Below are 12,250 nucleotides of genomic sequence, written 5' to 3'. Positions count from 1 at the left end.
CCACCTTGGCCTAACATCAGTCAAACAGTATGTTGTGTCTATGCTGCTATGCCCATTGTAAGGCCATAATGAAGCGAAGCATCTTTACTAAGGCAAAGAGAGTTTGCTGCCATGTAAACGCTACACTGCAGCTAGAAGAGTTGGGTAGTGGTCCTTTGGGGGCACCTTCCTACTCTGTGTATGTATTTAGCTTGTTGTAGGTAGCAGCCCTTTTTTTTTGTTTCTTAAAGCCCTTAAGAGTTTAGTCCAAAATCAGAAATGTCATCCCTATAGCACTAAAGGCAAATTGAAGTGTCATAAACCAAGACGCATGCATGCTAGCTGTAAAAGAACTGATATGCTGTCTCAAGAAGTGTAATACGGCAACACAAGATGTCCTCTGTGCTGGTGAGCCCACATGTAGATGTCACAGTGAGGAACAGTTACTTCAAATGAAAGAGGGTTACGTTAAGGAAAGGTGTGCTTGGGCGATGATAACAGGCTGAGATTTAGGGAGATCTCTGATCAAATCATGCTGGGGTACATTTTGTCACACCCAGTTCATGAAACAAATTGAGAGAGAGAGAGCTGGATGCAGACTAAGTGAGTGGAACCAAGTCCCCTTTGAAATACTTTGGACTTAATTCATGACAATCTTGTCCCATTGATTCCAATGAGACATAATTTCAGCCAATTTACATAATCCTATGCATATCTACTCAGAAGTAAGTCCCAGAGCTCAATAAGACGTACCACAATATAAGTATGCATACTTAGTCCGGATCCAACCCAGTGACTATAACTATCTTGACGAGACAGTTGGTGCAGTGCTGCATTACAATGATTCAGGGCTACATACATTGGCTTTATACGATGAAATTGTTCTGTTAGCACAGAACTTTCTTCCCCCCTATTCAAATCTGCTCCAGAGGGTTGGGGGGAAACCCCAATTTTGAGGCTTCACAGGAGGAGGAGAGGCAGGGGTAGCTCTACTCTGCAGGCAGTGGAACAACTTTCTTGGATACAACCCAGTGAGTTTGAAAAGAGAAAAGTAACTGGGAAAAGGCAGACAAAGAGCACTTTTTTTGCAGGATGAGATTCAGAAGGGCCAATGAAGAGAAGAAATATGGCTCTTACACCATGCATAAAATGGTCAACAGCCCTATGTGCCACAGCATCTCTGTGCTGCCTTAAACAATAGACTGCTCCAACATGACTGTACCATATTGGACTCATGGATTCTTCTAGTACCTTGGAACAGATCTCATTTGAACAGGTCCAGACAGCCCATCAATTCTACTACCATTCAAATCATACAACTTTGACTGAATACTTTTTGCTTCTGTCCTTTTGTAGTCATTATACAAACACTTGTTTTTAAACTGTGTACATGGTGTTAATTCCTGCACATCCAGTATGCTTTCAGACTGTCCCTGTATACCCTATAGACAATGCTGTGATTGTGGTGGTTACTGAGGACTAATTCACATGAGCTGGTTAGCTTGCCTGGATGCTTTTGCCCATGGTGACCTCAGTGTTTAACCACTAAACTCAGACTTCTGACATTCATATGCTTAGATGAGTGAGATTTCATTTTTCTGTTCAACATGAACCCAGCAGTGATTTTGCTTTATTGGTGAAATGCTTAGGTGCTCATTTTACTATGGGCAAAAACATAATACATAACATGTCCACCTGAACTGTTAGATGGGTGGAAGAGATCAGCCCTCAGTATCAACTGCAAGCAATCCATAATGGTAAATGGAAGGGGTTCAACGTGCCACGCATCTCACCAATTTCAAACCAATACTGTGAAACTGTCCAACTCATCTGCTACTCATCGCAGCACAACACCCTACCCTATTCCCTCTCTACTATGCTGGGGTAGCTCCAAAGTTGGACATTTGCTTTCTCATGGAGGGCAGCAACAATACCTATATGGTCAAACTAAAAAAGCTTTCAGTTCCTAAGGCAGAGATGACTTGGGTGTGCCATAATATCGTTTTGTAGCATAGAGAAATTTAGAAGGTAAAGAATCTCCTTTCAGTGTGTGGTGAGTCTATGGAAAAATCCCCCCTTCAACATGTCCAACAAGCCCTCTTCTGATCAGCAATCCACAATAGTGAAATGGATGAAGTTTTGAACTAGAGAGTTCAAGGTGTGAACTTCTCTAGTCCAAAATTCCCAAGCAACCTACAAGCCAAACCCAAATCTCTGCCAGGTTCCATCTGAGCTCACCAGCACCAGCCTTCCTTCCACCACAGCCTCCTCTTGACTTCTACTGCAGAAATAGGCAATGACAAGAAGGGTGGCTGTATTCATTAGGCAACAACAGCACTGTGGAGATTGGAAACTACAAGAAACTGGGAAGCTGCCATTTCTAGGCACCTTGGCCACCCAGGATACACCTGAGCATGCTCACAGAAGCACCCTGGCTGCTACAAGTCCTGGGAACTGCAGTTTCCCAGTCTTTAATTCCCTGGGCCCAACATGTTCCTGCCATGTAATTAAGGCAACAGCCACCACAAGGTGGAGGGGACAAAGAAAATAGGCAACAAGAAGGTTTGCAAAGGGAAATGGAAGAAGGGAACCTGGTCCCAAGCTTTAATCACACCCCTGATGACATTACTAAGAGGACACTGAGATATTAATGGGCCTGAGTGTAAAAATTCAGGCTTGAATCTGAGCCAAATTTAGATCATTTTGGAAAGTCCATTCCAAACGAAACCTGGGGAGATCTGCTTGTCACTGTGCTGAGCACCTGTTCTGTCAATTGCTGAAACCAGCAGTGCATGTTAACTTGGCATGCACACAACAAACTGAGAGCTTGGGAAGCACAGGGCTCATAGGTATGTTCACCAGGTTCTTGAATGGCATCAAACTGTATAATACAGGACATTCAGAATTAAAGCAATCCTCTCCCTACTTTACTATCATTAGTTTATTATCTTTTTTTTTGGCTTGCACATTATGTGAGCATCTGATAGGGAGGAAATAGAATAAATCAACATAGCATAGCAACAACAAAAATCTGCAGTTTCACTGGACATTTGTAAATCTAAAGCTTGGATAGAATCTACTGTGGTGTTGGATGCCATAAACATCTGCACCACTGCAGAGAAAAGTACAGTAAAAAAAAAAGTAGGGTGTCATCGTCATTAAAAATGTCATCTCTATTGTCCCCTCCCCTCTGCCTGCTATAGGTAAACAAAACATTGGTTTCATGTAGATAAGTGAACAGCTTATTTAACTGAGTTATGCTTGCTAAAGTGTAAAGCTTATTGTTTACCACTATCAATGAGAGAGGTGAAAGGTAATTCTGGAGTGCTGGTACCTGAACATCAGCATCTCAAACTGTGTTTTGTATCAGCATTGTCATCGCTAAAGACAGGTCCTATGTAACTCACATAGCTAAAATAACCCAAAGATACACTGTATATGTATTGCTTGTATGTCTAAGAAATATGTCAGGGAAAATTCCCTATATCTCTATACTAAAGTCCTGTGATTGATTCCAGATTCAATCTGGCCACTCATACAATCTAGAACTCTTCGCTTATCTTGCTTATTTGACATCATTTACATGATCAGTTATATGATCACTACTGATCTTGCTGAAATGTCAGAATAGCTCAGTTCACATGTATTACCAAGCCTCAGGCTTGCACACCCACCTCTTCTCCCCTGCTTTGATTATGGACAAAAGCACAATGTGCCATTACATTCAAACCTGCAAACCATGATTCTGTGACCAAATCGCAGCTGCAAGCTACAGTTTGACCATTATTGGTCTAGTTTGGAGGGCAGATGCAACCATAGTCTAGTGGTTTGGATGTAACAGCAAACTGGTTTTGCTGCAAAAGAGGCAATGCAGAATGGCATGATGGAGGGGAGCATGAAGGCCAGGGCTTGCTTACATTATGCCAACCTATGGTTTAGCTTGACAGCTGAACTAATAATTCTGCTATTGCAGACATATCCAGTGTACGTTGTAAAAGGAAAACTAGACTAAGATCAAGAGAAAACTCAGCAATGAGCCTCTTTTGGATCCAAGCCCTGTAACTGGCATTTGTGGTAAAAACACTGCATGTGCCCCTTGCCAGTGCCTTTTGTTGAAGGTGGAACTGCTTGAAAGATATTTACACCCCCTATTATTGCTATTTTGCCTTTTTTTTTTAGTCCTAGGAGGTGAGAACAATTCCAAAGTGATGCTGTACATGCAAAACAAGTTGTTACCTTCCATTCTTTCTGCTGATGAAAATTAAAAAAAAAAATTTATAATAATTTTAAGATGCCAAGCCCTAATCTCTTCAACCTCCATTATTCACTAACTCTTCTGACCCTTGTGCATTTACACCATAGAACCAAAACACCAGTTTAGCCTTATGGATATAGCACTGCCAATTTAGCTTTGGCGTTTATTTAAATTTCTGGATGCACAAATGTTTTGTATGTTGCTCTCCTCAAGACAATGGCCTGAAATCCAGCTCCAGTTGCAAGGTACAAAGGAGAAGGGCCCAAATGAGGTTAAACATCCAGTGGGTCCAGCATAGACCAAATGAGCACTGATGAGAATGTGTGTCCAAATGCTCATATATATGTTCCTTGGCTGGAAACCTATTTATGGCTACAGATCTTGCTGCACTGGATCAGGGCAAACTGTGTGTGCTCTCTTTGAATGGTGTTCTTGATGACTACAGAATGGAGCAAGCAGGCTGTAAAAGGCTACTGTGATTCTACGGCAAGGACTAGAAAGTTGAGATTTGTGAGACCTTGTAGAATCTTATCAGATATGCAACCTGAAAGATAATCCAACAGAAAATGAATTCAGAGAACAATGCTAATCTCCACCTTGCCCATTCCCTTTAATAAGGATATCTGAGGTGCAGTTTACAATGAAAATTGTCAAACAGCAAAAATAAAAAATAAAAAATGAATATTCTACTCTTTACCAAAAGCCAAAGTGGATCAGGATTCCCATGAACCAGGATGAACCAGCTGCCTGTCTAGATATTGACATTGCCTATTTGTGAATGAAGCTAAGCGACAGACTTTCTGGTCTTTCCTTACTTTTTGTTTAAGCCCTGTTCCAGACACTTAAAAAAACATTTTAGTTGCTAATATTCTAACATTCCACAATTTCAAGTTTTGATTCATCCACAAAGCTTTTTTTTATGTGCTGATATAATTCAGAGGTTTTCTCTAAAGTATGTTTACAAAACCTCACGGGCTACAGTAGTTCTAAAAGAGTTTCAAGGTTTAACAAGATACCTGATGAAATTTTGGCAAAGCTTCTTGTCCTCTACCACCTTTCAGTGGAGAAGAAAAATGTGGACTTTCTTTCCTGCCTGCATTGACAACCTGTGAGATCTTACCACTCCTAAAAGGTTTGATGCAGACAGATCATCCCACTTTGTCTTCTCAGTTGTTTTCTATCTGCTCAATATCTAACTCGCCATCCAACTGAAAGATGTTATCCCCTCCTGTCCCACTGTTCCTCCATGAGGAGTTGTCCTCTTCTTTCCTACTGCTCTCATCTTCTGTGGCACAAAACTCTGATTCCTCGTAGGAGAAATCTTCTTTGCTAGATTTACATTCTTCTGCGTTTGAGTGTGGCTCTGGCACAGGGGTGCAGGCTGGTGTCCTGCCTGGCATGACGTCCAAGGTGCAAAGGGATGCTGTTGTCCATGACTTGGTGCCGCCGATGCCAGGTGAGAACTGATTCTGTTGAGAGCAATCATCCGCTGTGATGCTAAGGCAGCTAAGGCTGTTAAAAGTCTGACAATTCTGAAAAAAAGAAAAAACAACAACACTGCAATTAGGAAACAAAGATGCTGGCTCATACTGAGTATCTCTCTGTCATTCATTAAGATTACATGTTTGCTAGGCTTCAGTGAAGATGCACTGCAGTGCATATTTTTATTGGGTTAGATTCTGTGGGTTGTACAGAAGTGGACTTCCACTCATACAGTGGGATTTCTCTTCATCTCTGCTCCCTGTGTGTCCCCAAAATCTACTCCAGAAGGGTCATCCAACCTTCTGGAGCAGATTTTGATGGTGTGCAAGTGCTTAGTAGAATAACAGAACTGGCTACAATCCTGTATATTTTTATTGGATTCAATTCAGAGTTAAGCACACACAATGGGATTGACAGAAGATGGCTTTCCCATCCCCTCTGCCCTATGGCACCCCTTCCCTGTGCTCTAGTGAGCTTCAGGGGACCCTGCTGAACAAGTGGGGGGTTGGGGGGGCTGAGACTGCCAAATTTTCAAGGTTCTTCTCAGTCCTCTGTATCACAGCATACTGACATTTACAGGGCACCCCAAATCTCATAGAACATTTTTCGGGGACTCTGAGAAGGAGGAAGAAGTCACCTTTCGTCAGCCCCATTACATGTGCTCCACTCTGGATCCAACCCATCCATAGTAGTAGCTAATGTCAACCCCCTTCATCTTTACAGGTGCTCAGGCAGCAAACAGGATTCTTCCCTACCCCGTCTTATCCTTGAAGCAGTTCTGTAAAGTAGGCTAAGCTGACCTTGAGTGGTCCAAGATAGTGACTAGCCTAAGTTCACCTAGTGACTTTCACCACCAAGAGGGTTTTGTGAACCTGGCAGGCCTTGCTCCTAGTCTGACACTTTAACCACCTCCATCAACTTCCTTGGGCAGGTTTCACCACAATATCATCATGAATTGGAGATGCTAATCCAGGCATAGGCAAACTTGGCCCTTCAGATGTTTAGGGACTACAACTCCCATCATCCCTGACCACTGGTCCTGTTAGCTAGAGATGATGGGAGTTGTAGTTCCAAAACATATGGAGGGCCGCAGGTTGGGGGTGCCTGCTTTACAATCTCCACGTAGCATGGAAAATGTCACTAGTTATTTTTAACCACTATACAGAATTACACTTGGAAGAAGAAAAATTGTTTTTCCAAAGGAAATCTCAGGAAAACGATTCAATGGTAAACCTCGCTCGGTCAGCCCCTTTGGGATGGCACATGTGTCCTTTTCCCAAAGGTACACTTGTAGAGATTAGTTATTCTTAGCAAAGTTCATGCAGATGCTGGAGAACTGAAGGAAATGAAAAGCTACTATTGTTTCCCTTTTCTCCGGTTCCTGCATTTCTTCTAACATCCCCCCCTCAAGTGAGTCTGTGATCATTTTAGTTACAGGTAGGTAGCCGGGTTGGTCTGCCATAATCAAAACAAAACAAAATTTTTATTTTTTAATTTTTATTTTATTTTTTATTTTGTTGTGATCATATTATTCAGGACAAAGGAGTCACCAAATACAAGAAACAGATTCTCTTGCCGTTCCTGTGGACTCCACATGCCACTTTTCTGTACATACATGCAGCTCTATGTAAATGTGGCTAAGACATTTGCCCAAGCAGAGATACTGCTATAGCATCTCCTGCACTGGGATCTGCCGGTGCAACCTCCGTATTATACTATAAAATGACTATATCTGTGCATGCCTGTGAGAATTCACGTGAGAAGCTCTAGCAGACAGAAAAAAAATATTTGGTATGGCGTGAAAAGCTGCAGAAACCGCATTGCTCTTTTTACTCTATTGGCTGGGAAGCCTCTGAATGGCATGGATGTGTCGCAAGTGGGGAATCTGCACGCACTATACTTGCAAGGGGCCAAGCACACCAAACGAGAGCACCTGAAACCCCACTATATGCCTTACATTTCTAGGAGGCAAAGACTGAATCCAGTCCCAAGTGGGTGATTGTAAAGAAGGTGGTCACAGATCTCTCTCTGAATTCGAGCCACCATCACTCTACTTCCAAGAAAGAAGGCTCAGCTGCTTTGGAATCACTTGACATTTTACAAACGAAGGAGTGCTTGTAAGCTTCACTGCCCACCTTTTGAATTCCAAAAGCAAGTTTTCACAGGCACCAAGCCCTTTGTTTCCTGGAGTGCTGGGGAAAAGATGGCCCCATGACAATTCATTAGTCAGGCGGGCATTATGATGTTGCTGCAGATGTCTGCCTTTTAAGAGGAACAGAAGCCTCTGCTAATCTTGATGCCACAGAGTTTGGCAGAATTCTCTGGTCTCTAGTTACCTGGTAACCACTGAGGAGCATTCAGTTTGCAAACAGTGCTGCAAATGAAGTGGCTGAGTTCTCTGAATTCCACCTTTCAGTCCTCTGCACTTGGAGGCAACTGTGTCAATACCGCTGTTCTCCGCGCTCTGGGATTAAAGGTGTACACCACCTTTGCTTCAAAGGGATCTTTTCAGCCTTTCACAGTTGCAGAACAAATGCCCCGTTTGTCTGGCTCTACATTGTAGAACCACTCCAAAGGCTTGCAAGGCAGCCTCGCTTTGTCTTCTCTTAAATGAATAGAAGTCTTATTACACAAGAAACATGCACCTTTCCAAAACATACATCTTCCCCGAGGCCAGGCCAAAACTAACAACTGAGTCAGATTACGGCTGTTCTTCCATGATGATACACCACTACAGATAGGCACCATGGCTAGAGGCCAGAGAGAGCTCAATTCTGCTTCTTCAGGTGAAAATTGCATGGACCTGCCTTACACTGCAGTCAGTAGGAACATCTAGAGTAAGTGGGCAACTAATATATCTTAGGGGCCCAGGTTGGTGCATCAAAACTCATGATGGTAAAAGGAAAATATTCAATTGAGGGTTGTTTTTTTTAAATTGTACCAATTTGCAGAACTCAAGGAGGATGGCTTTTGTACATGCCTGGTCCTGGGGCTGCTAAGCTCAGGGCTAGACCTGAGACACAAGTTACAACAGCTAGTGGGTTTGACTGTAATTGCAGCATATCAACAGAGGGCAAGAGAGGCTTTGCTTCTTTCGAGATGGCACCAAGGAAGCTTGAAGCTTCAGGAAGAGACTACTCTGAGAAACATCCCTAAGAGGACAGGTACCAGGTCAGGTGCAGGGATAGACAGTGGTTCCCATTGTAACCGATCCTTTGAAGGGCACACGGTACAGTGCTGAAGGAGGCCGTGCAGAAAGCTGATATAGCAGCTGCTTTGCTCAGATAACCCCTTTCTAAAAAGAAACTGCATTGCTGGATAAGTGCTCCTGGATAAAGCCTGGTGGGTGAGCTCCCCCTCTTGGCTCATTCTCCTTTAGTTATCGCTGTAAGCTTTAAAGAGCACAGCAGCACACCTCAACCTGGGCTGTTGTTTCCATCCACTCTTAACACTGCAGCAGTGTGTGGTGTGTGATATCAAACAAAAACTTTCACAAAATGGCATTGTGGCATGGTAGTATTTTCAAATATGTATGTGTCAAATATCAGATTTCTGATGGGCCTTATCTATTTGGGGGTAACATCTGAGAACCCTTTTTAACAGGGGTGTACACAGAAGTCCACTTTTCAGATATTTCCAGAGATGTTTTCTCGAGGAAAGAAGGAAATTTGTCTCTTGGCGCCTCATAGGCTCTGTTTAATTGACAGCTACACTAGCATACAGCCATATGGGCTGGGATCGAAAGAGCTATTCTCAGTGAGCCAAAGCAAATTGCATCCTTTTCTTGACCAGGCTGCATCACAACCAGTTTTTAAAACTCTCCTAAAGTCCACAGTAACTGAAAGATTTCTCATCCTTCCTCAGAAACCATAATTTAATTATTCTTTATATATTTTTAAGAGAACAGGTTTCCAGCTCTCATTATTTCACAGAATATGCATAAAAGTCAAGAAATGAGAGGGAAGGGTCTAGTGGTGGGTTTTGCAGCAATGATGGTGCAACTATTCTTCATTGGTCTTTCCCATGGTGCAATATGCCTATTATATTTACTCCAGAACCTCTGTACAGTCACTCAATGCCTTTGCTGGATCTGCCTCTAATTAGTAGAATACAGGCTTTCTGGACTCAGAATTTGCGAGCTTTAGGACAGAATTCCATACTCCTTGAACTTTAGGCAGAGATCCCTCTGCATTTGGTGCTTAACTTTTTGTAATTTGCTGCACAGTACCTCTGAATACTAAGACAGCTGGTTGCACTTTTCACATGCACTATTTTGGAATCCTCCTAATAATTATTTCACTGGGATTGTTTCAAATTAATTAGCTTGGCAGCTCCAGCTTTTGCACAACGTAACTGAAGGGTTTACCCTTAAATAACATCATGGGAGAAAACACCCAGGCAGCTGGCAGTTGAAACAGGTGGGAGATCAAAGCTGGCAGCATTTTTTACAGCAAGGGTAGAGACCAACATGGCACAGATAAAAGGGAGGGCGGGGGCAAGCTGTGAAGACAAGTCACTTGTGCTTAATGTGCTGCAATGCAAAACGACAGCGATAACTCCAGGCCTGTTATCTGATGGTTAGCAACGCTGTTTAGTAGCTAGCACTCTAACATATTCATATTTGTATTGGCATTGGTCCATATCCACAACCTTACACTACAGCTCCTGAGTACGATACCAGTTCTTCTACTTGGGTATCAAAGAGAGGGGGGAAGATTTAAAAAACCGGTCGGTCCCCCCCCAATATTTGAATGCAAAACCACACAGGCCATAAACTAATATCTCTAATATTGACCTTTCAAATGTTCTGAATGAGAACCACCCTGCCTTGTGAAAGCAGTTTGCTTGCTTTGCTGGTTCGCTGTTGTGCAATGAGTCAGTCCCTGGTTTAATGCCATACAAGTGCACCTGTTATCATATTTCTGCTGTTAGAGGGCATGCTTCTTCTTTTTTAAAAATTGCAAGTATTCCCACCTCATGCATAACGATCCCTTAGAGCAGTGTTTTTCAACCACTGTTCCGCGGCACACTAGTGTGCCGCGAGATGTTGCCTGGTGTGCCGTGGGAAAATTACTTTATATATAGTCAATATAGGCACAGAGTTAAATTTTTTAACATTTTCTAATGGTGGTGTGCCTCGTGATCTTTTTCATGAAACAAGTGTGCCTTTGCCCAAAAAAGGTTGAAAAACACTGCCTTAGAGAATACGGCTTTGTTTTCCCCTTCCCCATGCGCCAATCTAACTGTTGTAGAAACTGATATGCTGGTGTAGCTATTTATTCTTGCTAGTGTGGCGCACTCTGGGTTTAGTGCAAATAAGAGAGGGAGATTTGGAGAGACATCAAGGGCTAGAAAACAGCATCACCTGGAAGTATCATAGATGGCATTAAGAACATCCAGTGGAGCTCATAAAAACAGAGCTCCCTGAAAAGCACATGGTATACATAGTTTGACTCTCCCCACCCCCCCAAAAAAAAACCCAACAAGGCCGAGAAATCATCTCCAGTACCTAGATCAGGAGTTGCCAATCTTTGGGGCCAACTTGATTTTTTTTGGAAAGTGCAGAGGGTGTGTGGCATAACACAAAATGGCTGCTATAAGGATGTGGCAGAACACAAAGAGGTTTCCATGGGGACATGGCATGCCACAAAATGGCTGCCACGGGAGCCTGGTGTAACACAAATTTGCTGCCTTATCTAAAAGAGCAGAAGAAAGAAAACAGGACTACAAAATGGTGCATACATACCCCCCCCAACAGCTGCCCTATCAGTTGGAGGAATGGGTACTTACATCAGCCAATATCACAATGAGTAGCATTTTTAAAATGGAGATATAAATTTCAGGGCCCTTGCAAAGCCATTGACTATACAAAGTAGTCCTTAGGGTCAAAGTACATATTGTGGAAGACACCATGTTCTTCATGGTAATGTGTAGCTTTACTTATCCTGTAATTTGACGTCATGTTGTTCTCCTGAATTTCCTACATCGTTTACTCACTGCCCTTCCACATCACTGGCTGTCACTAGTGGGAAGCATGGCAGGGCACAACATGACAGCCTATTTTGTGGGGCAATGGGAAATATGTATTATTTGGTTGGGGATGGGTTAGAAAGAGAGAAGAAAGTCATGTGAGGATGCCCAGTATCTGCCATTAGGTAGAAATCAACCCCTGATTTAAGACATATGGAGATAAGTCTTTTGGAGCAAAAGAAAAAAAAAGAGGTGTTAAAACAGCATCAATCATAATTAATCTTTATACATAGAGATGTGAATTCCATTGGATTGTTTGCATTGCAAGGCATTCCTTGCATTCCCCTGTTGCTTTCATTCTCAGCTGACCACTTGTGAATAAGCACTACATGTTGACCCTGAGAAAAGTGTTTGGCTTTTATCTTCACACACAGGACTAATATTCTGTAAACATGCCTCAACATGCCAATGCAAGCCTTATCTTGGCACCTCCTTAATGTCATTAGTTTGAAAAGGCTGGGAATGTTATTTTAACAGGGTTGGTTTTTTTTAGTTTATGTACAG

The 12,250-nt window shown here is 42.5% G+C and overlaps 1 protein-coding gene across 4 annotated transcripts in view; it reads right to left on the bottom strand.

Annotated features, from left to right (window-relative positions):
• Positions 1-4,908: 4,908 nt before the first annotated feature.
• Positions 4,909-12,250, bottom strand: part of FAM53B (family with sequence similarity 53 member B) — a 112,446-nt gene continuing 105,104 nt past the window's right edge. For all 4 annotated transcript variants that reach the window (XM_033149454.1, XM_033149453.1, XM_033149456.1 and 1 more), the window contains one exon: positions 4,909-5,766. In XM_033149454.1, coding sequence (XP_033005345.1) covers positions 5,401-5,766 — 366 coding nt within the window. In that variant the 3' untranslated portion in view covers positions 4,909-5,400. The remainder of the gene's footprint in view (positions 5,767-12,250) is intronic.

Source organism: Lacerta agilis, chromosome 5 (genome assembly GCF_009819535.1).
Source record: "Lacerta agilis isolate rLacAgi1 chromosome 5, rLacAgi1.pri, whole genome shotgun sequence".
Classification (NCBI taxonomy): domain Eukaryota; kingdom Metazoa; phylum Chordata; class Lepidosauria; order Squamata; family Lacertidae; genus Lacerta; species Lacerta agilis.
Note: the sequence above shows the minus strand (reverse complement) of the source record. Positions and strands in the feature narration are given on the sequence as shown.